Source organism: Anarhichas minor, unplaced genomic scaffold (genome assembly GCF_050575085.1).
Source record: "Anarhichas minor isolate MPS153535 unplaced genomic scaffold, ASM5057508v1 ptg000136l, whole genome shotgun sequence".
NCBI classification, from domain to species: domain Eukaryota; kingdom Metazoa; phylum Chordata; class Actinopteri; order Perciformes; family Anarhichadidae; genus Anarhichas; species Anarhichas minor.
The window spans coordinates 14,145,033-14,169,602 of NW_027466582.1; the positions used below are offsets into that span (position 1 = coordinate 14,145,033).

Sequence of the window (24,570 nt, forward strand, 5' to 3'; positions counted from 1 at the left end):
TACTATGACTTTATTCGACATGCTAAACTGCTTATATAGACGTATTTATGACTGAGAGGCATAGAGCTGAAACAAGTGGTTTCAATAACCACAGATAAAGTCCCTGCACACAAATGTCTCTTTTTAGAAGATAAGACTCTAATATTGTGGCTTTTTTGGGTGACACGACTTCACACCTGAATGAACTGAATTTAAAGCTGCAGCTCAATTCAGTTCATCTTTCTAAAATGTAGTACTTTATTTTAAGATGCACCATTTTTAAAAGCTTTCTGTTATGTAACATATTCTTTAATCCAGTCCATATTTAAATTTATTTAAATTCATGGATTTGATTAATTATAATTCATCCAGTTCAATTTGAAAACTGACAAATATTCTTGAGATATTATTCAATTGCACTTTCTATATTTGATTTGACAGCCAGTTGTTGACTACATACAGATGTTAATACAACTGTTCGGCTACTTCAGTACATATGGTACTAAATCATTGCGCAAGTTAGACATTATTACAAAGACAGCAGTGGACTCCCAGCAGATGGACCAATGCAGTTGTGTTGTGCTGTAAGTCAATGGATGAATGCCAGTTTCCAGTCCCAGTCCGGGATGTGACTGGAATAACAAAGAGTTTCCATCAGAAAACAGGCCTGGATGCCACTCGGTAGCTCTTGAAAAGTTTCACTTCAAAATAAAGCAGAGGCAGCTCGCCTCCATTTCATTAGTTTTACCAGCATTAATATCATTTTTTAATCACAGTTCATTTATTTTGAGCTGTTTGAACGGTTCGGATCACTCCTGAACCGCGGATCAATTGAGTATTTATTTTCTTTTTTTTTTACAGTTTAATCATCACAGTGTGTAATAAAGCTCTACTGCTGCTGTTCCTTTTCAAGTAACAAGTCCCTGAATATCAATGCAGAGTGTCAGTGAACAGGTATAAAGCAGTAGTGTGTTCACGTGAACGGAGCAGGTCTTAAATGCATCTTTCTTAAACATGCAGACCCCCTGGCCAGATTAACGGTATTCCTAACACGCCCTCATCCAGCCGTCTCCGGTGATTTACTTTCTATCTGCCCCTCATTGATTTGTGTGTTTGGTTTACACAGCCGCTTTTCCCTGCTGCCTGTTGTTTTGTTCTCCTTAACAGGGATTTAATTTCTCTCACAGCGGGGCTTTGGGAGGGATCAGACTGGACAGGGGCGACTTGGAAAGGTGTGTGTTTACCTCCGTGCCTCCACTCTACCAAGGGAAGGGATTTATCCTTCATCACAGGGTTTATAACAGGATTGAAAAAGATGGATAGACGGATCAAGCCCACGAGTTGACTCGGGGGAAGTGGAGGGTGTTGTGGAGTTAAAGGAATAATGTTCTTTTGGAAGTAGCTGGAACATTAAAAGACACAGTGTATCTTGGATTTAAAGTTACTATGAGTAACTTTCTTGTTGTGTTGATTTTGGCGGTCCCTGTGGGCAGAAGTGGTAGTGTTTCCGAGCACCTTTAGTCCCGGTCAGTCTGCCCCGCTCAGTCCTGGTTGTGGTTGTACTGGGCCTCGCTTCCCTCAACAGGTCCAGCAATATGTCCGTTATTTGCAGTTACTATTCCCAGTAGAGGGGTTTGGCGGAGGGTTGAACAACTGCAGTAACTGTGCAAAACAGGTAATCAGGTGCAGGTAATCGTAAACTATAATATCCTATTTTAATGTCTGCATCAGTCTAAATCTAACCAACGCACAGCCCCAATCTTAATCAGATCCACAGTAATGGGATGTTTTTTCTCCCCCCCATATTATTCTCTCTGACCCTGATATCTGCTCGCTGCCTGATGCTGCGGTGGTCTTCTCTGTGTCTGGGTGACTTGATTAAATCCACAGTGTAATGGGAAACAAATTATGGCTTGATGAGTTGGAGGGGGGAATAATTAGTATGTTCATCCACCTCTTTGAATGTGTGTGTGTGTGCGTGCGTGTGTGTGTGTGTGTGTGTGTGTGTGTGTGTGTGTGTGTGTGTGTGTGTGTGTGTGTGTGTGTGTGTGTGTGTGTGTGTGTGTGTGTGTGTGTGTGTGTGTGTGTGTGTGTGTGTGTGTGTGTGTGTGTGTGTGTGTGTGTGTGTGTGTGTGTGTGTGTGTGTGTGTGGCACTTTTACTAATTCTCACTCCTTCTCCGTCTCCTTTTTCTCATTTGCTGGATGTCTCCCGTGTGTGTGTGCAGCTCTTGTCCACATGTAATTGTTACAGTGCACACATCCTGGTGTGTGTTTCGCAGTGTAGTGAATTGTTGATATGTATTCACGAGTGGTTACTTGAAGCATCGCCATCAGTCTTTGCCCGGAAGTGATCCGTCAGTGGCTCTAATGATCCCACTCACACAGGCATACACACCCCGCTGCTCGGTCTTCTGTCCTCGTCGAACGTGCCAGAGTTGGTAACTCTTGCATATGGCCGGAGGGTCGAGGCGGCTTTATCGTCACTACAGGTGATGTCGGGGGAGACGGTGCGGGCCCCTGCGCTCTCACTGACTGACCTAGAGACACCAGCAAGGATATGAAGTGCTGCCGAAGTCAATCGTGTGGGGATAAAAAAGGGGAACAAATGCACCCATTAATGTGACAGATGGAGTGTGAGGTTAGCCGTTAGTGTCGTTAATGTAACTCGGTCTGTATCCATTTCAAGAATAAATGTCACTCAAGCACAAGACGGCTTTCTAAAATACCCTGTAAATCACGAGAACATTTTAGTGGTCGTCACAATTCAAAGAATGACCGCTGAGTCGCCGACACTCTGACTTTATAAAGATTTACCGCCTCTGTTCAGCTGTCGGTTTCATATCGAGACGAGCAGGTTCTCTGTGTGCTCAGGAATTCGTTTTTCTAACGTGACTCATCGTGTAACCTTGTGTCTTTTCTAATAAACCACTTGTGGGTGTTATTAGTACGAATTATTATGAAATAAACACGTGAAAAGACGTTGCCTGGTTCTGCTTGTGGCTGAGCACAAGATCGATGTCGGATCGAAGATGTGAAACATGATGCAGCTGTGCGTCGGTCTTCTTGTGCTGTGTTTTAAACGGATCCCTCTTGTCTCCTTCTCTTTTTATCTTTGTCCAGTGGTATTGGCAGAAACTGGCCCTGGGCTTCAGGCGGCAGCAGCATCCTGGCAGAGTACGGCACCCTGCATCTGGAGTTCATGCACCTCAGCAAACTCTCGGGGAATCCGGACTTCGCACAGAAGGTAGCAGACACGCATGAGAGTAGATGATATTCCTTTTTTTCCACAGTTAATGGCTGCATTCCACATGCACTCTTACACTTTAGACGTGTCTGTAATGTCTGAGAACTTGGAGAGGTGTTTCCCTGGAAGCAAAAATAAGGGCAGTTGTAGCCAGACTCTTCACCCCTTTACCTTATTTCTCCGTAGATATATTGATTATATCAAATATGAAACAAGTTTCAGTCTTTTCAGAGTGCTTCGCAGAAGTCTTTTACAGATATCCGTGTATTTTCACGTGCAATGTTTTGAAGTAGAGTTGTTCCGATACCAGTATCTGAAATGCGTCCGATACAGCCTTAAAATTTCTGGATCAGGTAATGGCGAGTATGCAAGTCTGCTCACTGATCCAACCTCTCGTTATCATGTCATTAATCAGCTCATTTAGGCTACAGAGGAACAACAGTGACACGTGTCCCTCGCTACTCGATCTGTAAATCCTGTACTAGCAAACTACTGCTAAACACCTGTGGTTAAACGACCTCACGCACCCTATTATTTCCTGCAAATTTGTGTTGGAATCTGCTGGAGCAGAGCTAGTTAACCTTACTTGTTGCGTTTGTGCTTTCTTCCTTTAATCAATAGGTAATGAACATCCGGAAAGTACTGAATCGCCTGGACAAACCACAGGGGCTTTACCCCAACTACCTGAACCCCAATAGCGGCCAGTGGGGCCAACGTAAGTCCAATTCTTATCACATCCCATTCAATGTCTTCTTTATTCACAGCGTGTTATTTTGGGATACTCAGTGGATCATCCATGTATACTGCACGTAAGATGGGTTGGTCTTCACCGGTTCTTTGGCCCTTCGCTGGTTGAAGAGAGAGTAAACATTGATTTTGTGTGCATCTCAACTGTTACAAACATAATTGTGGCCAAATGATTTCTGCCCTGTTGCCACACAAATGCAAGAACCAGAGAGAGAAAGAGATGTATAAATACAGGGTGATTATCATGAGAATCACAGGCTGACATCTTTGGGTTAATCATAACCTGGACTTTGAGCCTGAGACATTTATAAAAATAAATTAGCATTAGTCACTTGAAGAATGTCACCGAGGTTCGACCTTTCTTCTCCCCAAGATGACGCTGAAACACTAATGCCTGCAAATGACTACTTGTCTGGATTCCTGTAATGCTCTTTAATGGTGCTCTTTCAAAGAAAGCTCTTCCACACCTGTAATTTGTACCGACGAAAACCAGGAATGCAAGTGTCCTGCTGATGTCACAATGACTTCACGGGCTCCTGGTCGTCTATTACACTTTTAAAGGTGATGAACTTGAACCCAATTATGTACATAAATAATCTCCTGCCACAATTTAGAGCTCTCGGATCCACTGACTACTTTTTCTAACAACCGTCTATGTTGAGCAGAGCTGAAAGGATCCGTTGATAAATCTATTAGTTGATTGATAAAATTGTGATCAGTAACTATTCTGATGATCAGTTTATCCCTCAGGTCTTTTTTTAAGCCTAAAATGTGCTGGTTCTGCTTTTAAATTGTGAATATTTGCTCGCTTTTTTCAACTTCTATCATGAAAAATTGGATCTCTTCTGACAAAACAAACAATTTTGAATACATATGTTTGGGCTTTGGGAAATAGCGATTGACACATATGTATTTAGTCCTATTTTTATTCCATTTAATGGTCCAAACAACATTCTTTCTATTTAATTGACTGTACTCTTTTAAAAAAGGTGCCTGATACATACATTTGTTTTTATAGGTCTAAATTAAAGCTAAAATATGAATTTGTTTAAGGAGCGGTCTGTAAGTTTTGTGACATAAAAATGTAGTGTTTCTTTTGATATTGATGTCATATATGATGACAGACTGACTCATTTGACATTGTGCTAGAAGTGGTGCTGAATGTCATGTCCGCTCGTCCTTGAGATGAAGAGAGATGAATAATATATAATGGACAAGGTATGTACGGTATAGTTCTCAAGAGAAACTCCAGCAGTAAAAGCCTCTCCTAATGCCACTTGTCATCATCGGAGAAAGCTGACAGATGAGTAGATATTATTAAAGTGACACTGACGAGAGAAGGGCTGCATATCAAGATCCATTCTTAAGGCATCTTTAAGTGTGTTTCACCTCCAGAGAGCAAAAATGGGACTTCAGAACAAACTCAAAGTGACAAGCTTATACGTCAAATCATCAAGTTCTCAAAGGTTTTTTTTGGGGGGGGAAATTCTTTCTTGCAGAGAGTTGGATGGGAAGATTGACACCACTTTATAATCTGTACGGTTAATATGAAGCTACAGCCAGGAGACAGTTGGCTCTTGTCATAGAAATAGAGAAATAGTCCAAAATCCACCGATTATTTAGCTTTTGTACAGAACAATTATATATTACATCTTTACAACTTTACAGGCGCTGTTTCCAGTCTTTATGCTAAGCTATGCTAACCCTCTTATGGCATTAACCTCATATATAATGGACAGACATAGGAGTAGTAGTACTGATATTCTCAAGTGACCCGAGAGTGTTGTTGATTTTCTTTGTCGCACTCTCAACAAGAATGCAATTTTCCCAAAATGTCGGAAAAAAAAAAAAAGTTTGATTTAAATCCTGAGACATATTTCTGGGTCTTTAGTGGACTAAAAAAATCAAATAGTACCAGTAACTCTGGAGCCCCGGGGCCTCAATCTATTTACATAGTGCCAAATCACAGCAGACGTTATCTCAGTGCATACAGAGCAGGTATTTATTATGTTGTTAGTCCGTACTTCTCTTTATGATATAATTCACAGAGACCAGGAGCGAGCACTTTTAAACAGGCAGAAAGCTCGAGCAGAACCAGGCTCTGCCTCGAGCTAAACACATCGGGAACATCAGAAAAACAATTATTGCTGCTGCCATTTCATTTCTGCCACTTACCGATGACTGCAGAGATTAGGCAAATTAGACCAGTAATGGATTTAAAAGCTGACTTTGTTTGAGGCAGTGTTCTGCATACAAAGTAGTACAGAAACATCATGTTCTTTTGTAATTTAAAGTTGTCAGACTGTGGTGTTTGAATCAATGGGAAAGGACAAACGCTGAGGTGGAAAATGAATTTGAAATGAGTGGAACTTATTAACTTTTCATGCTCAATATGCTTTATTACCCGTTTCACCGTGTAGAGGTGTTTGTTCAGACCAGTCGACGTTCTACTTAAAATCAGGGCACACTTCTCTTGATTTCCACAAGAAAACTTTGTGCCATCAAATTAGAAATCTTTTGATCCAGTTTTATTATTTAGATTTTGATATCCATTGATATGCCTCAGAGTTTATGAGAGTCCTGTCTCAAATAGTTTTTGATACCCAGCCCTTGATGCGAGGGCTGTTTATATCTGTGACGGTTAAATATGGATCTGCACCTCTGGTCTGCTTACTTTTATTATCTGATGCATGAAACGTGGAATAAAGCTACTGAAAGCACATCCGCAGTTCTAATTGTTGGCATTTAGCCGACACTCTTAACCAGAGCCAGTAACTGTGTTTTCATCCAAGTGCTTTATGCAAATGATGACATATCCGGTTTGGAATGTTGAATATAAACAGCAAGTTTCAACCGAAATAAAAAAAGTTAAAATCCTCTATCACAAAAAAGGAGAAAAAAAACACTTTTATGCTCGTCTTTGCCAGAAAGGGTTTTTCATCTACAAAGACATTATGCAATAGTGATGGGAATGCATTTGTTAAATAAATTATGACCCAGGGATGTTTGCAGCCTAATGTTGTCTGAGAAAGATCTCTCTACCACGGCCTCACAGAAGTGCTGCTGTGTCTTTCATGTGCCGTACGTACACACACAGAAAACCACAATCATGTTTCAGCGTTTTTTCCAAACAGCTGTTATGTTGCCATGTGTGGGTAAGAACATGCTGATTCATTAGTTTCCACCCTCTCTCTGCTTCAAAGTTTGTGTCAGAAACGTGTTTACACGTGAACGTTCACTGGGATCAGACGGCTCTATTTTGAGCGTGCCTCGTCTCTCTGGCTCGTGCGGCGTTCTTGTTTCAATATTGTTTTAATATTGAACTCGCAGAAGGTCAGATTCTCTTATTGGCTGTGCACCAGCCCATCTCCACCGCCAGCCTCCTTTTCTCCTCCCTTCAAGATGATCACTGCTGACATTTAATCTCTGCGCTCCGCAAACAGGGCTGGACTCCGTTAATGACACATACATATGGATGAGCCTTCACTGACAATCAGAAGGGCGAATACAGAAGCGCCGCTCGGCCGGCTGGAGGCTCTCCTGCGATAGCACGCGCGCATAATAACACGGCAGTATATCACGGGCTGTACTGGAGGTGTGTTCTCTTTATATTGCACACATATATCTGGCCCTGTGCCGTGTGAGGGTGATCTGTGGATGGTCCAACGGTCGTAATCTAAGGCAGCATACATGTAGGAGCCCTGTGTGTGTGTGTGTGTGTGATAATCTTTGTTTTGTTGATGTGTTGCAGATCACGTGTCCGTGGGGGGCTTAGGTGACAGTTTCTATGAGTATCTGCTCAAGGCCTGGCTGATGTCTGACAGGACTGACGAAGAGGCCAAGAAGATGTATTATGATGCCCTGCAGGTAACACACACACACACACACACACTCACACGCACATCCTATTACAAAGTCAGTCAGTAGTAACCCTTCCAGCTACAGTCGATATATTAAAGAAATCAGTTGGAATACTAATAATACAGAACATGGGAACGTTCAATAACATTTCATTCAGTATTTGACTGACTGTGAGTTGTAGAAAACCCTTTTTCTGTTGGTGAGTGTTCTCTCCCGACAGCTGTAATTGTACCACAGAAAACTGAAATCGTCATTTGTCACCTGTCTGCCGCTCCCTAAACGCACCATCTGTGAATGGCTGTTAAGCACCGCTCCTGTCCCGACCATCACATTATGTTAGAGCACTGATCTCCATGGGCTGTAATTTCCAATCTGTTGCACTTCTACCACTGAGATCTCTCCCACTGCAGTGTATTTCAATTTCATCATCAGCGGATCGAGATGTGAAAACGTAAACACTACATGGGTCACGACTGGAATAATATGAATGTATGATATAAGTGGGGGTTTGAACACGGTGTTTACAGACGGGGAGCTGCCTGGATGATAAAAAGCTGCTTGATAATGATAATAGCGGACAACAAACACGAGGTCGGCTTCAGAATTTGAAAAGTGGTGTTCGTTCCTCCCTGCGGTGGAGGAATCTGGTCGCCCAAATAACCTCGAAGCTGTTGCTCATGAGATAATAAAAGCAATAATTTACATGATGACACGTTATCACCATAAATATTTTCTGGGTCGACTGAGATTGTAACTGGTGTTTCTGCTAAATTCAGTTCTGTTTGACTCGTGTGGATTTTTATTTAGCTTCAAGTGGCAATATTGTGATTTACTATCTAGCACTGCGACCACTGCCATGCCCGAGATATTCAGATATTTAGTGTTTTTATTCTCACTGTGGGAGCCACATGGTGAGTTCGAGCAGATGAAAGATGATGGCACAAACAGAGAAAAACACTTTTATATAAGAAGACGGCGACGAGGAGCAGATGAATCAACAGCCTCCTAAAGTGAATACGTAATCAACACACAGACATGCAGACAGCTTTTCTCTGTTCAACACAAATTGTCAACTGAAGTTGTGGTGACAAGCGGCAGGTCTCAGCTGGAGAGAGCCGGCTCTCCAATTGTTTCTCTGTAACACTCTGGGGAGCAAATATATTACATGGCAACTAAAATGCAGCACTAACCACGCAGGGATTCTTTACCCGTAATTCCTCCTGATCTTCAAGGATTATAGGCCTTCTTGATTTATTTGTCAAGGAGAAGCCTGGGAAGCGAGAGAGCAGCAGCAGGGTGATTATCTGAGTCAGAGATGATAAAATGATTGGATAACCTCGGCTGGTTCTGTACAGCCTGGGCCGCGTTAAAGGGTCAGCACGCCCAAAATACATCGATTACTTTGAGAAGACCTTGTTGTAAAAGTGTCATTCACATCTGGTTTTTACACACACATTATTATAAAGCGGAGGTTGTGCAAAAGGAAGCACTCTTGTCTTTATGGATGAAACAATTCACACTTTCACCAGCACACCAGCACAGTCCACCAGGCGCTGAGATATTTAATTGTTTGCCGATACAAACAGATGTAAGACGAGCCGCAGATAATTATAATTGTTAATCTGGTAACAACAAGAATTGTGTAAAAAGTGGTTTGTTGCCATTCAATTAAAAAAATATATATATTTTTAAAAAGTAAGCTACTTTGAGCCCCATAAACCAAGTGCCATTAAAGGAATACTTTATCCATAAAATGACCGTTTGTATGTCAACTTCTCACCCCGTGTTATCTTGAATTCCTGAGCTTAAATGAAACCAAACTTAACCCACCTCTAATAAAACCCTCCGTCACTCTTTGTCTCTCAGGCGATCGAAACCAACCTGATGAGGAAGTCGAGCAGCGGGCTGACCTACATAGCGGAGTGGAAGGGGGGGCTGCTGGAGCACAAGATGGGTCACCTGACCTGCTTCGCAGGTGGCATGATCGCTCTGGGCGCTGACGGGGCGGCCAGCGAGAAGACGGGCCACCAGATGGAGCAGGCCGCCGAGATCGCCCGGACCTGTCACGAGTCTTACGCCAGAACCGGTAAATATGCACAAACGGAAGACGATGCACGCTCAAAGGTTTTTATGTTTTACTTTTCAAGCGCCAGACTCTGGCTGGTGTCTGAGCTGGAGTTTCTAATGAATACATTTTCTTTCTTCTGATTTCGTGGGGACTCTGACAGGCATTAATAATAGATATATAGGAATAGACAATATTCCTCGTTGATGGTCACGTTTACTTATGTCGGTTGTATAGAGGCACCAGTATTACACAGAGACTGTTTCATAACCAGTTTAAAGGTCCTCATAGTACCTTTAAGTGTAATCTGACTCTATGCTGCTTTATATCTACAACATGTTCTCCTCTCTAGCTTTGAAGCTGGGACCAGAAGCCTTTCGTTTTGACGGCGGAGTTGAGGCCATCGCCACCCGCCAGAACGAGAAATACTTCATCCTCCGCCCCGAGGTCATAGAGACCTACATGTACATGTGGAGGTTCACCCACGACCCCAAATACAGGCAGTGGGGCTGGGAGGCTGTTCAGGTAAAACATTTGTTTACTGAATTGTAAATGAGCTTTTTGTCACATTGTATTTAGCAATGTCGAAAGAAATGTTCTCACACTGCACATGGCATTTCATTTGAGATTTTGAAGTAATTTAAAATGACACTGAACAAGTTTCTCACACGCTCTAAAAAAAACAACACAAACCAGGACGGAAGCTTACAGGAGGTCAATTCATTTAACTTGTTTTTTATATTTAGCAAATATCCGCCCTGAGTTTTAGCGATATTTTAAGTACATGAAGAGTTTGACTGATGTCTTTCCCTCTCCCTGCTGTGCGCCTCCGTCTCCTCTCAGGCTTTAGAGCAGCACTGTAAAGTAGAAGGAGGCTACAGCGGCGTCAGAGACGTCTACGCTTCAACCCCCAACCACGACGACGTGCAGCAGAGCTTCTACTTGGCCGAGACGCTCAAGTGAGAAACACAAACGTCTTTACGCACACAAACACACACGCACACACACACACACACACACACACACACACTCCCTTCACTTCTGTCCTCTCATGATTGTGCCGTCATTGCACTTTATTGGAGGGACAAGGCCCCTGCATCCCCAAACCGACAGAGATATGTCTCTCTCTCTCACACACACACACACACACACACACAAACAAAGTATGATGATGTTGTTATTCATTCAGACTGAGCTCCAGAGAGTTGCTAAGGTCACTGGCAAGACTTCTTCACTACACGGTCTCTCACACAAACACAAGTGGGACTTTTCAAGGATCATTCATTGTCATTCTTGTGCAACAGAAATGCAGTTGTAGCCTCGTCTGTTTATGCTACAAACGACACAAAACAGGAGTGCACTCCCGTAGTGCACTCTTTTTTTAACTCTCATCAGGAGGAATGTAAACAGCAGCAACAAAAGAACTTCTGGGGAGATAATGTGGCCGACATTCTTAACATTACACCAGGGAAACGTTGTCCGTCACCGTTGACTGTGTTTGAGCACCAAGCGTCATTGGTGTAAACACGGAGTCCTGCTCTCTGTCCTGCGGTCCGCCCGTCAAGTACAGCGTGGTCCTGGATGCCACAACGGAGCCAGGTCTCTGTGAAGATGTGTGCACTAAAGTCTCTGGTTTCCCATTGCAGGGTTAGCCTGAAGTCTTATTTCATCCATCTTATCTTATCACCAGGCTGGGTAGTGGAGTAGCCGTAGGTCCTAGCAGGGTTAGCGTAGCTTCGGGTCCAGGCTTTCCCCCGTCTCCTCTTATGGAGGTCGTCTCAAGGTCTGCTGCACTTTATCCAATCCTGCTTCCTCCTCCGATGTTGATGAGTGTAACTCTGCCATACTCCATACGTGGTCCAGTGATTAAGACAAAAAGACAGCAAATTAGAACAAAAATGTACTTTTGAAGATCAGCTCTTAATGAAAACTGTCAAAGAAGGTGATCAAATACGAATCAAGATCCTGTTACTGTATCACCTATTTATCGCCTCAAATCTCTTCAGAAACATATTGTAGTGTACTGTTTAGCTGTAGATTGAGCTGCCTGGTTTCGACTGTTTTCAACATGGCGGCCGGGTCACAAACTTTCCGGTTCTGGAATTGTTTCATGTGTGTGTGTGTGTGTGTGTGTGTGTGTGTGTGTGTGTGTGTGTATGTGTGTGTGTGTGTGCGTGTGTGTGTGTGTGTGTGTGTGTGTTCACAGGTTTACACAATGGACATAATTGCACACATCATACTTGAAGCTACAATAATATAGCAAGTAGACATTTGCAATTCAAATATGCATTTGTATTTCACACCTGCTGGCTGGTTAACGGCATGTTACTGTAAATCTTTAGGCACGTCATTAAAAAAAAAGCCCGGTTCTGATCCTGTAGATTATATTGAATTCATTTCTGATGCAGCAACAAATCTTCTGCACTCTCCCACCCAACTCACCGTCCTCTGCGCTTCCTCTATTGGAATGTGTACGGCCTCTCCAGCATCCTCCACCCCCCCCACCCCCCCACCCTTCACCTCCTCTTCTTCTTCGATCATTTTTATTTCCTCCCCCACACACCAGACAGCTGTTGACATGAAGTCAAGGTTAGTGGAGGCCCGACAGAGCCTGATGGGGGTGAAGTGCCATCCAACACAGCTTCTTTTTTTTTTCCCGCAGGCAGTCAATTTTAACAAGCAGCACCTCTTCCCCTGATTGCGCCGCACAAGCGCTCAGAGTAAGATGTCCGGGTGCCTCTCGCAGATCCACCGGGCCGTGACGTGCAGACGAGTGTTTTGTTTCCTGCCGATCGGTTTGAAAAAGCTAAAAATCCCACCAAGCGTGAAAAAGTAAAAGCGCGCCATGAATATATTTTATAGGCATGATAAAATGTTTTCCATCCGAGGGCAATTGACCAGCAGCCCGGACAGCGACGCAACGATTGCCTCATCAGTCACATCCACGGTCTCCGAGTCGGACCTGGAAATATCAATCCCATTTAGCAGCCGGGCCATAAGTCTAATCCTCCTAATGTTACTCGGGGATCTTGGCATCGTGCTGAGCCACTTCCAGTATCCATCTTTAGCGCTGCTGCCAAGGACACGGCCATACCTCACGCTGCTGTCGGCCCTCAATCACTCAGCGCTTTCTCCTGGTTTGTTGGCAGGCGGAGGAGGACGAGGGCCACTTGTTGTGGAGGTTGAGGGCTCCTCTTTAGTCGGATGACACGCATGCTGTCCCTCGTCCCTGAATATAAAACACTGAGCAGTGAACGGTTTACATCCCAAAGTGAGTCATCTTCAGCATGTTTATTTAATAATATGATTTGACCAAAAAAAAAGAAAAAAGATCTTAACTTTAAATCCACTTACAAATTTCCTCCAGAGCTTTTCAGTTGTCTACTCCTCAGCGATGGTAACATTAAACTAGACTTTGTTTGGTGGGGAACCTTCAGTAACATCATTTATAAGCCTGTTACTGCTACTTTCTCAGCTCATGGAGTGATAGAAGTGATGTTTTTTTATCCACAATTCAGACACTTAAGGGAATACTTCCCCCTCAAAACGATCGTTTGTATATCAATCCTTGAATATGTGTGTTTTTTATAGCACGCCTCTGCGGGGAACGGAGAAAAACAACAGAGAAAAGTCTTGATGAATGGATGTATATGTGGGGGCCGCGTTTTAACAACAGCTAAACTACGTCAAAACATCCGTTCACAAGCTCTCACACAACTGGTGCAGTGTAATCCAAGTCTCAGTTATCCAAGCGAATGCTCACTACTTCCCCAAACACACGCGCGGCTTCGCCAATATACTTCCACATAATTAGTCTCACGCTTGTCTTGACGGAATGTCTTCGGATTTGGCACAAACGTCCACCTGGACTCAAGCATGAACCGATTTAGAATGTGGAGGTCACAGGTCACTGTCACCTTGATTACAATATCTGTAAAAGCCCGTTTAAACAGGTACATCTCCTCATTAGGGTGTCGGGTGTGTTTAATAAACTCTTAACCCCCCCCCCCTCTGTCTCCTTCAGGTACCTCTACCTGCTCTTCTCCGACGACGACCACCTACCGTTCGACCACTGGGTGTTCAACACCGAGGCTCACCCTCTGCCCGTCATCAAGAAGGACGTGACGGACATCCCCAACGAGGTGGAGTAGTGGACCCGTCCTGCGCTGGCGCCCCAAAACAAGTGCGAGAACCTCTGATCCTGTATCCCTGAGCCTCCAGCTGTCTGTCTGACAACAGTTTAGCCATTTGGAGTCCCCAAAGGTTACAGGTGCCTCTTGATTGGGATTTCACTTTTTTTTTTTTTTTTTTTTTTTTTTTTTCATGGGATCAAAACAGAAATCAAGCCTGAATTCTTGCTGTAGAATCCAGTTTAGTTTGTCTTTGCTTTCGTTGTCGCTGACCAGAACCAACATGTTTACTGCCGTATAACGTAATAACTCAAGAGAGGGATATCAGACGGGTATTGTGAGTTTCTTTTTACATTCTTGCATTGTAAAAGCGGTACTCTCTGAAGACGTTGTTACATGACGCGGCAGTTTATTTCACTTCTAGTTGTTTTAAGCTCATTCAGAGTGGCAGTCTGACCAGTTATCACTTTATTCGTGGGTGATTTTGTTGTTGCTAGCTGCAGCTTTTTGTGAAGGAGAACACTGACGAATCTGAAACCGGTCGGTTCCCTAATGAGGATATTTTTTTGGACCTGAGCTTTGGGCACCAAAACCCTGAAAGACTCGTCCGAGGACTACAAGGCCGACTGAGTGAGCTACAGGACGCTCCGCTCGCGTTTCTTTCTGCTGTACCGCTTCGATATCTGGACAAGCGCCGGTTTCCCTGCGCCAAAGCCGGTGCCAACACCTCCACCTGCAGCGCCACCCGACTGCTACCGTCTTCAGAGACGCATTTTCTCTTTCTAAAAACACGTGGTTGTCTCTGTGGAAGTGAAGGCAGGACGCAGCACAACCCGAGCCTCTTTTTGTAGACCCGCAGGACTTTCAAAAAGACCTCTGCTGCCCGTCCCTCATTACCTGAACACCCGACTGCTTCTTCCTTCCTCCGAGTGTTCGGTGTCCGGCCACACCAGCTCTCTGAGCCCGACAGTAGTTTCACTCCCTCCCCACGACGTCTACACAAAGCTGTCGCTGTCCTTCCGCTCATCTCATCTTCATCTGGCTTTTTTGGCATCCTGGATTGTATTCTCTTCCTCACATTTGCACCGATATTTCTGGGGTTTGACCGATACAGGTTTCAAAACTGATGAAAACGAATCTAAATCTAGTGTTTTGTTTGCAGTTTTCCCCCTCGGGATTTCATTGGTTGCTAAAAAACAACCCAGTCGATGATTTCAGGGTTTTGAAAGTACTAAGAATTTAAAAAAAACCTTACCTCCAGGTCCAGCATAATGATGCGTTAGACGATAAGATGCAGCTCAATCCTTTTTTTACATATTCTTCAGCAAACTACTATTGGCTAGTCAAGAAATGAAGAAATTGAATTTGGATACTCCACAAACACCCTCTGCAAATGTTAGTACCTCTGAGTTTGTACCGTAAAAGTCTCCCCTAAAGAGGAAAGTGATGGATCCCATTCATCAGCGACCCTGCTTGTCGGCCTTTCTCTGTCTCCGTCCTCCAGCTCCAGCGTAGGGCAGCCCGTAGGATCTTCTCTCCTCTATGAGGAGACGCAGACACTCGTCTTTGCTGTTCTATCCCACCTCCACACACACCAGAAGCCATACTGATTCTAAACAGCTTTACCATTCTGTCGTCCAGATGTGTGACTGTATCGATACATTTTTTTCATCATCGTACGGACTCGTCAAAGTCTGTTATTTAGTTGGATTTCACGGTAAAGATTTCTCCTGATGACCACACAGACCTGTAGCCAGATACAATCCAGTTTAGTCTTCTAGTGCCTTCACTGGTGTGAAGGAGGAGTCGGAGGGAGAAGCAGCTCACACAAACACAAATAAAGCTTAAAGTAAAGTCCCCGTGCCTCCGACGAGGATCGTACCAAAACTACACACTGATTGAAGGAGAATTTATGTATTTATTTGATATTTAATGTAAATTTGGTTTGAAAGTAGCCCAAGAGTCCAAAGGTCCGTCTGCGGATCACATGAAATAATATCATAATTAAAAAGTCATTCATTTATTTCCCCCGAGGCCAACATCTGTCAAGAACCGTTAAATGCTTTGAGACCAGCAGGAGTCCCAGTTACGGTCATTTCCTGGACTACACTGACATCTAGTGGTGAGACCCTCCTGTTACAGTCCACATGGGCTGAATGAGTCTAAACGCCTTGGTGAGGGTCACCATGTATATCAGTGACTGCTACATAATTTACAAAGTTAAATCCCTGGATCTTTGAAATGGTCCATTCGTTGTTGTTTTTGCAGGTTTAAAGATGTTTGGCCCACGTGTCACAGAGCAGTTTGTGGGAAATATTCTTGATGCTGTCATGGCTCGTGGTTTTTGGTTTTAACCAAATTTCAACCAAACAACACTGTGATGGAGTCATTTGTGAATTACTTCCCAAATGTAACGTCCCCCATACATCCAAATCTGTGTTCTGCTGCGGGGCGATGTGATGAGTAGACACTTCACAACAAGAAGAGCTCTTAAAACCTTCACATCAAATAGAAACGTAAGAGAAGAGGTAAAAGACTCACTGATTTTGCTTCACAAGAAAACAAGAAATGGTTCAACTACAAAGTGTTTGAGCTGCAAATGTTGGTTTTAAATCCAGTTAAACGTTTAAATAATAAGACCCACCCGTGGCCGGTCCCGTCCTCTTTAATATGGTTTGGAGGTGCTGAGCTGTGAGGAATCCCTCCACGTGCTTCACATCGCTGTACAGACGACGTGTCCTCGTGTTTAGTCTGTGTTTCTGTTCAGTCACACTCGGTTTAGAGGCAGTTAGTGTCCACGTGATGTTGTCTTGTAACCGTTGATTTTTGCTGATTTGTGTTAATTTATTCTGTGGTAGTCGACATAGGACTCTGAGGGTGTGGGAGCTGACCCCCGGGTGGCGCTGTGGGTTCCCTGGTTCATGACTGGACCCGAGGTCTGTCATTTTTTAACATCAATGATGTAAGTTACCACAACGGTCTCAAAATAATGATATAGATATATAGATATAGATATACCAATGCTATCGGCAATGAATTGTAGGTGTTAAAAAATGCTACACACGTTACCTTTAAAGTGATGTTAGCAGAAAGACGGACCTGGGAGTCAATCAAACAACATTATTGGAGGATAGAAATTGTATGAATGTACCATCCAATGTGAAGTGAAGAATATTTTGTATGCATTTATTTGTTTTTTGGTCTTGTGTTCGCTTCTCTGTGCTTTTATTTTTGTTGTTTTTTTCTTTCATCTTGGGAAAGCACAAACCGTGGAATCGGTGAATGAACGCAGGCAGAGAGACGTCTGTAGTTTCCTCAAGACAGAAAGAAACGAGCCGCGACGGCACGCCGTTAACGTAGGAAACGATCCACGTCTGCCGCATGAGGCGCATCGGTACACGGTGGACGCGCAGGAATATTCAGCGACAAAGTGTAACCCGGATCAGTGTTCAGACCCTGAAGCTGCTTCATATCGACGCAGAGGAGACGTCCTTCCTGTGTCCTTCATCAGTGTTTTGGTTCATGTATGTCGAGCTCGTAGACGTGCGCGTTCACCTCGTTGGCACAGAGAACACTTGTAGGGAAAGCAGTGCGACAATGTAGCTCAGTGTCCATTTAAAGACATTTAATTAGCTTCTTATCCGATCGATTTCAAAAACAAACCGTAGCTCAAATACACCGAAAGAAGGTCATCAGCTGGTGCCGTGGGTGGAAGTAATGGAGTAACTTGTGGTGGTGGTGGTGTTCCATCCTTAGTGGTTTGTAAACTCAGCACAGAATTAAATTTAAAGGTGTGTCTATTTAAGGTGACATTCAGGTCTTGATGAACCTGCATTTGATTGAAGCTTTATTTATTTATAATCTTACAGAGATTGTGATAGAAGGGGGTTATACTTATTGTTTTCCTATACTCAGTAGAATAGTGTGGGTCACTTTTCGGGCATTTTGAATGGACATGTTTGTACTTTTAGAGCGTAACAGTCTCCCTCACCGATGTTGAGATTTGTCGGAGCAACTCTACATTCTGAAATCAGATTTCTTTTGGGGGCATTTTGTGGATTATAAATATGTTAAAGTAACTGTGTCGACTTACAAACCTCTATTTTGGAACCAGGGAGGCTTAGAAACATCAGTCCGATGTTTGGCTTGTGATTTAGACTTAAAGGGCTGATGGGAAATCTTTAGTCTTTACAACATCCGGCCCGACATCTGGTTGGATTTACCTGGGAAAGTTTTCGACACGTTGTTTTCTGCTCTTGTGACACTGATCTGGTCGTTTCACTGCCTGAATAGGAAGGAGATGCAGAATGTACTTTGGTTTTTCATGTGAGCCGTCGGTGTGAGATCTGCTTCAGCTTCAACAGACTGTGACATCAGGCATCTGCTCACTTCCATATGCAGAATCTATTGTATTTTTTTGTTATTTGCCCAACAAGGTTGAATAGGTTTTGTTTTTGTTTTGGTGATTTTCTGAATATTGTGCTGATGATCTGTTGCGTTCCGATGCCCGTTTATTGGTGAATATTAAAGGGGAACGCCAACTTCTTTAAATATGAAGTCAGTCCCAGTGACGACGCACCACTTCTAAACTATCTCACACTGAAACCATGACTTTACTCTGGAGTGGTGTGCGATCACTGAACAGGACCGACCTGTCAAAACAAGCAGGGTCTTTACAGAGGCCGGCGTTTCCCTTTAAAGTGTGAAGCCAACCTCAGAAATGTGTCTGTACAAAATATTGCTGATAATCATTCCATTGCACATAGTTTACTTTGCGTTTATATGCAATGTCTTAATTTTGTGGGGAAATCTTGTTTTGTTGTGTTAATATTATTATTGAAAAAAAAATGTAAATATTCCATTCCGGCAAATGTGCCGTCCTACATTTATATAAAAACAATCTTCTGAGTTTATGGATTAAAATGATATTAATAAGCAGCAGACTTTTTAATAAACTATATTTGTTACACTTCTATTGTGAATAAAATAATCTTTTAATAAGTGGTGGTTTGGGATTTGTGTTGTGTCTTAAGTTATCATCCAGCTTCAACGTTTCACGTTCAAACACATTCATTGCAATTTATTCTGACGTCGGTTAAAAACAACGTAGTGAGGTGAATGAATGATCTTAAGTTACTGATGCATACGCAGTTTGTGCTGATTGACTGATTCATTCTTGAGAGCTTTAACATTTGAACATTACCTGAAGGGCCCGTTTGTCCCCTTCAGAAGAAAACCCTTTGCTACACAGAAAGTGATGCATTTTGTGTACAGAAACAACAACAACAACAATGTCAGTGTGAGTCACAGTTTGCACTCTCTGCTGTGGGCCGGTCCGCTCTGTGTGAGCACCAAAGCTCTCCAACAAATGAGTCATTAGAAGCAAGAAAACAAGACGGTTTCCCTCTCATCTGCAAAGGTTCTGTGTTTAGTGTTCAAATGACTTTAAAAACACACCAACCACAGACACCAGAAGTTACAAAATATAAGTGTTATACGTCAACATCATTCTCAGTAGGTTTTTCTTCATAAATGATCTAACGGACCTCCTCCCTGTCCAAGCGTGTGGGAGAACTACGGTGGCCCTCAGAGGACTTATTAAGGTGAAAGGCTCTCTGTAGAGCCAGTGTTTGGTTTGTCCGCTCTGGGCTGCTGTAGAAACGTGGAGGTGCAACAGGGCGGACTCTCATATGGAGATAAACACGGCTCATTCCAAGCTAAGTAATGAAATCATTGTTGACTGTTTTGACCGCTAGGTATATAAATATATATTACATTGTATTGAAAAGCACAAAGAAGCCATCAACATGTTTGTAGTATTCAGCTTCGCTCTGACTATCTGCCTTTGCAGGAAACATAATAGCGATAGGCATCACGGACACCGAGTCCACTCGGTTTCCTGACTCTATGACTTTTTATTTTTGGGCCGTCTTATCTCTCCACTGAAAGATTGAGAAGGTTGCTCTTATCTGGCCGGGCTGTTGCTGCGGGACACGAGCATGATAGCAGAAATAAGAAAAGATAATTTAGCACAATTGCTCATCTTTATCACCTCTGCCACCTCCACACAAAGATAACAAACAATATGGAACCGTCTGTTCAATCCATCCTTTATTGCTTTAGGACCGAGACCAATCAAGCCAAATATATTCCCTTTGTTTGTGTCGTGAGGTATTTCATATCCAGCATCTTCCGTTTTGCAGGAGGGATGCTACAGAGAGCGAACAGAAGATTGAGACACGCCTCCACCGGCTGCATCTGGAGGAGTGATCGCACACAATGCACGGACATAAAGTACAAACATCGCTGTTTCTGCAAGCAGCCTTCTTCAGGAAAAGAAGTCAGGTGTTGCCAATCCAGACTGGAGGCCAACTGAAGGCCGAACACCTGTCCACATTGTCCCGAAACGTAAGTGATTTACTGCAGTTATATCTTTGTTTTAAAAGCTACCTGTACTTACAGACACACGTGTCTAAATACACTGCAGGTTAAGCATGTGTACACTTTATGTTTTGGTCAGAAAACAGACGTTCAAGCCACAGAGGACGAGCATTATTTAGAGGTAAGATGAACGCAGTGGATGCAAAACAGTTGTGCTTTTGCGTCGACAGCCCTGTGAGATAAATCACCCGGCATGAGTTCATCCAGCAGAAACCGGCCTGCTCTCACTCTGCTGAGGGGATTTAACTCAACTCTTGTGTTCAGTAAGAGTTCAGACATATTCGTGCTCGTAAAAAAAACACCGTCTGTGCAGGGAATTAGCAGAATTCTGCCTGTGCCAAGTGCAAGCTCCTTAATATGTAGCACAAAGTTTAAGTATGGCTACATAACAGTCGTTTTATATTTCACACTTGTTCCACTTAGCATACAAATACATATCTGTTTTTAAATCTGCAGAACGGCAAAGCATCAGCCACTGAAAAACAAGAACGTTCAAGATGACGTAAGATTAAATCCTGTCGGACACCCTGGTGATCATTTATATTGATCTAAAAGACAAGTTGTCCAAATTGTCAGGTTGTAGCACACAGTTCTGTTGATTACCACCAGAGGGCAGCAGAGGACCATAAGAACAGCAGCGTGGTCGTTTTTCTCCTCCCAGAAAACGAGTACAACTACTATGGCGTTTATTTCCACTTAAAATCTTAATTACCCATTCAATATTTTATATTCGTAATCTTTTATGCATTTAAGAAAAACAGATTTCCTTGCTCCATTTAAAAAAACAGCTTCCACCTTCCTCCAGCCTCTTCCACACTCTAAAAGGTTATTTTATTTTTGGACAAAGCCCCCCCTCCGGCAACATTACCACTTAAGCTTGATGACTAAACACCCAGAAAACTCTGTGCAGCTTAGCATCGCATTGCTCACAGCACAAAGGTGGTTTCTCCTCAGCCAGTAAAAGAGGACCCCCCCCCCCCCCGTATGAGCATATGAGGCATGTAGGGGGAAAAGGAATGGCTTTCTATTTTTTAAAAGCTCATATTTGCAGACGGTGTTTGCTGCTGATCCTTTCTGTTACACGTGTTCGCCTCACTTTGGAGGCTCAAAGCACAAATCTGAGCTTCTGTTTGCACATCGCAGATAAATGACGGCGAGCAGTACAAACAGAATCTTTGGAATTCTATGAGACATTGAAGACTCTCTCTCTCCTCTCATGTTTCCTGTCAAAAGGGCCCAAAAAAATATACTTGAAATATAACGATTGTGTTAAGTGGTTGTAGGGCGTTGATGGGGGGTAATGAAGACGTGGGTGCTGTAGTGCTCGGGGCTGCAGGAGTCCGAAGAAGAACAGATGCTGGCTTTGAATGTTTCAGCGAGAAACACAGAGAAACAGACTCGAGCTGTGATCCAAATCTGTTGCACTACATTTGCCTTCCCTTTACTTGTCTGACTTCTGAAATGTACCACGAAAAAAAGGTTACTGTTGTGCAACTCAACTTGTGGTGACGGATGTTGGTTTGAATGTTTCAGCACCATGGAGAGAGGCACACAGACTCGCCGTTCGATAGTATGACTACATCTACAGGGAGACGATGCAAATGTTCACCGTCAGAGACATATTGTTTGATAGAGTTTTCTAAATGTATGAATTGAGCTCTAGAGGAGATTCAAAGAGAGTGTTGCTCTGTTTCAGCACCATGGACAGAAACGCTGACTGAGTTTGAATGTTTCACACGCAAAGAGAAACTTTCCAAATGCATCGGTGGACTGGAGCTCAGTTCTACACACTGTGACGTGTCTGCACGCTGTATGAACTCTTTCTGCCGTACAGCGCGTGCACCGATAAACCTGTTTTAAGTGCAGCTAATGTCTGTTGAATGGAGCTGGTTTGCGCTCTCAAACTGACACGTTGATTCATTGCCAGCGATTTGTTTAATTGACGGCATAATGTTTGAGGGAAACGTGTCATCAATCCGGACGTCGGTGTGAATGGCTGTTTATATGACAGAGCTGTGAGTCAGCACAACGGTGGAGAGGCCTCGGGGGACTCGCTCGCTGTGTTTTTATTATTTCTCTAATGATCCAAAGAGATGATGAACGATCCGTCGGCTGCAGAGCTGCCAGGTGACACACAGGGGAGTGTTTAGATGTATTTATGCATAAACAAAGCAGGGAAGAGCTCAAATTGAGCATGATTCAGCACATGACTGGCTGGTAAGCAGGGAAGCACATCGCGGACACGTAACCAATCCCTCACAGAGCCAGTGGAGGAATCAAAGTACATTTTAATGTGTTTTTGCTACTCGTACTTCGCTTGACTATTTCCATTTCATGCAACGTCATACCCTCCTTTTACTGCACTGCATTTATCGGACAGCTTTATTTACTTCGCAGATTACGATTCTTCATCCATGAAGGATGGAGTTTTCCTTTATGTGTTCTCAATTCTCCTTGAGCTAAATAAACTATTGGAAAGTAAACTACTCTAAAGTAAACTACTTTTTAAGCTAATTAAGAAAAGCCTCTTGGATCAGCTGGAAAATGCATCTTCACAAAGCTGCCAACAGGGCTGCTTCTCTGAGCTTCTGTGTCTCTTTAGAGACACGTGGTTCTCACAGGACAGCGAGTTAAGCACCATTACACATCTACAGCAGTAAAATGCAACGTACACATTAACCAGAAACATCGTATGTAATTGTAAACCGCTGACAGGGAACATTTCACTGCACTGTGAGTACTTTCTACTTTCCATACATTTTCCTGATAATACTTTTACCTGTAGTGGAGTATTTTCAAAGTGTGATAGCAGCCTATAGTTTTACTTAAAGCCACTACCAGGAGCTTTTTTCTTGTGCTGATTCTGGGGACCCCTGTGGACAACAGCGGTAGTGTTTCTGAGCGCCAGAGTCCCGTCGGAGAACCTCTCATTTCACAGCAGTGTGGTCTGACAGGCTGCCGCGTTAAGTCCTGGTTCTGGTTCCTGGTTCCTGGTCCTTCCCTCCCTCCTGAACCGGCTTGATTTTGTCTGATTTCAGCGTAATCTGAACCAGCGGCACCGATGACGAGCATTGAGAATAACGATATAGAAACAGCCGGTCTTCTCTCTGATGGTGTCGTATAAGTCATGAAGACACATCATCATTGAGATGAAAGGTCCTCACAGTAACTTTAACTAAAGCATGTAAATACGTAAACCACCACTGAGCAAAGCTAATAGAGGCGCTCGTATCGATAGCTTTATTAGATACACCTGCTGCTTAATGCAAATATCTTCCCTGAGTCTCCTTTGAACTCTTCCTTTAATATCCTCCTTCCTCTCTTACTTCCACGCTTCACTCATTTCTCATTTCTCCCCGTTCTCCTTCCACTTTTCCCATTTTCCCCTCCCCCTCTCCTCTCCCCCCCGTCCTTTCGTCTACCCGCAGAACAGCAGAGGACTCCGATTATACTCTGTTTAAACAAGAAGAATAGAGCGGAGCTTTGAATAGTAAACAACTTCCATTCAGCAGCAGCCGATTACAGAACAGGAGGACACAACCTCTGCTTCTGCATTCCTGAAAGTGTGTGTGTGTCTGTGTGTGTCTGTGTGTGTGTGTGTGTGTGTGTGTGAGAGAGAGAGAGAGTAAATGTGCTGAGCCACAATAACCCTGAAGAAGGAACTGTTTTTCTCTCTTAAGCTCATCTTTTATTGAACAACAGAGACAAGATAGACTTTAGGGTTGTTCCTCATATTTAGGCTTTTTACTTCCTCGTTTTAATAATCTCATTGAAAAAGTTCTTCGACTTTCTCGTAAACAATTTGATGGGTGTTTCAGTATGCGGCGCATCACTGCGCAGTGTATATGGACAATATGCTCGCTGCATTCGGGTCTGAATTGAATCCTCTCGCGCACAAACCGGATGAAGTATTGTAACATGATTGTACGCCCTGTGATATATATCATCATAGAGAATGCTGTCCTCCCCTCCACAGCCTCATTACTCTGCTGGATCTATTTCCTTTTGAGCTTTTATCTGATATTTTCCCATCTATTCAGCTTTCAAAGCCTCCATCACACTTCGCTGAAAGACAAATCCAATTCCTTTTTGTTTTTGCAAA

The 24,570-nt window shown here is 43.3% G+C and overlaps 1 protein-coding gene across 1 annotated transcript in view; it reads left to right on the forward strand.

The window, feature by feature from the left end:
- The window catches only part of man1a1 (mannosidase, alpha, class 1A, member 1), a 128,843-nt gene extending 109,815 nt beyond the window's left edge, over window positions 1-19,028 (forward strand). Inside the window, exons 6-12 of the mRNA XM_076083831.1 lie at window positions 3,101-3,224; window positions 3,846-3,939; window positions 7,723-7,838; window positions 9,699-9,918; window positions 10,250-10,422; window positions 10,741-10,856; window positions 13,922-19,028. Coding sequence (XP_075939946.1) covers window positions 3,101-3,224; window positions 3,846-3,939; window positions 7,723-7,838; window positions 9,699-9,918; window positions 10,250-10,422; window positions 10,741-10,856; window positions 13,922-14,048 — 970 coding nt within the window. The 3' untranslated portion in view covers window positions 14,049-19,028. The remainder of the gene's footprint in view (window positions 1-3,100; window positions 3,225-3,845; window positions 3,940-7,722; window positions 7,839-9,698; window positions 9,919-10,249; window positions 10,423-10,740; window positions 10,857-13,921) is intronic.
- Window positions 19,029-24,570: the final 5,542 nt, after the last annotated feature.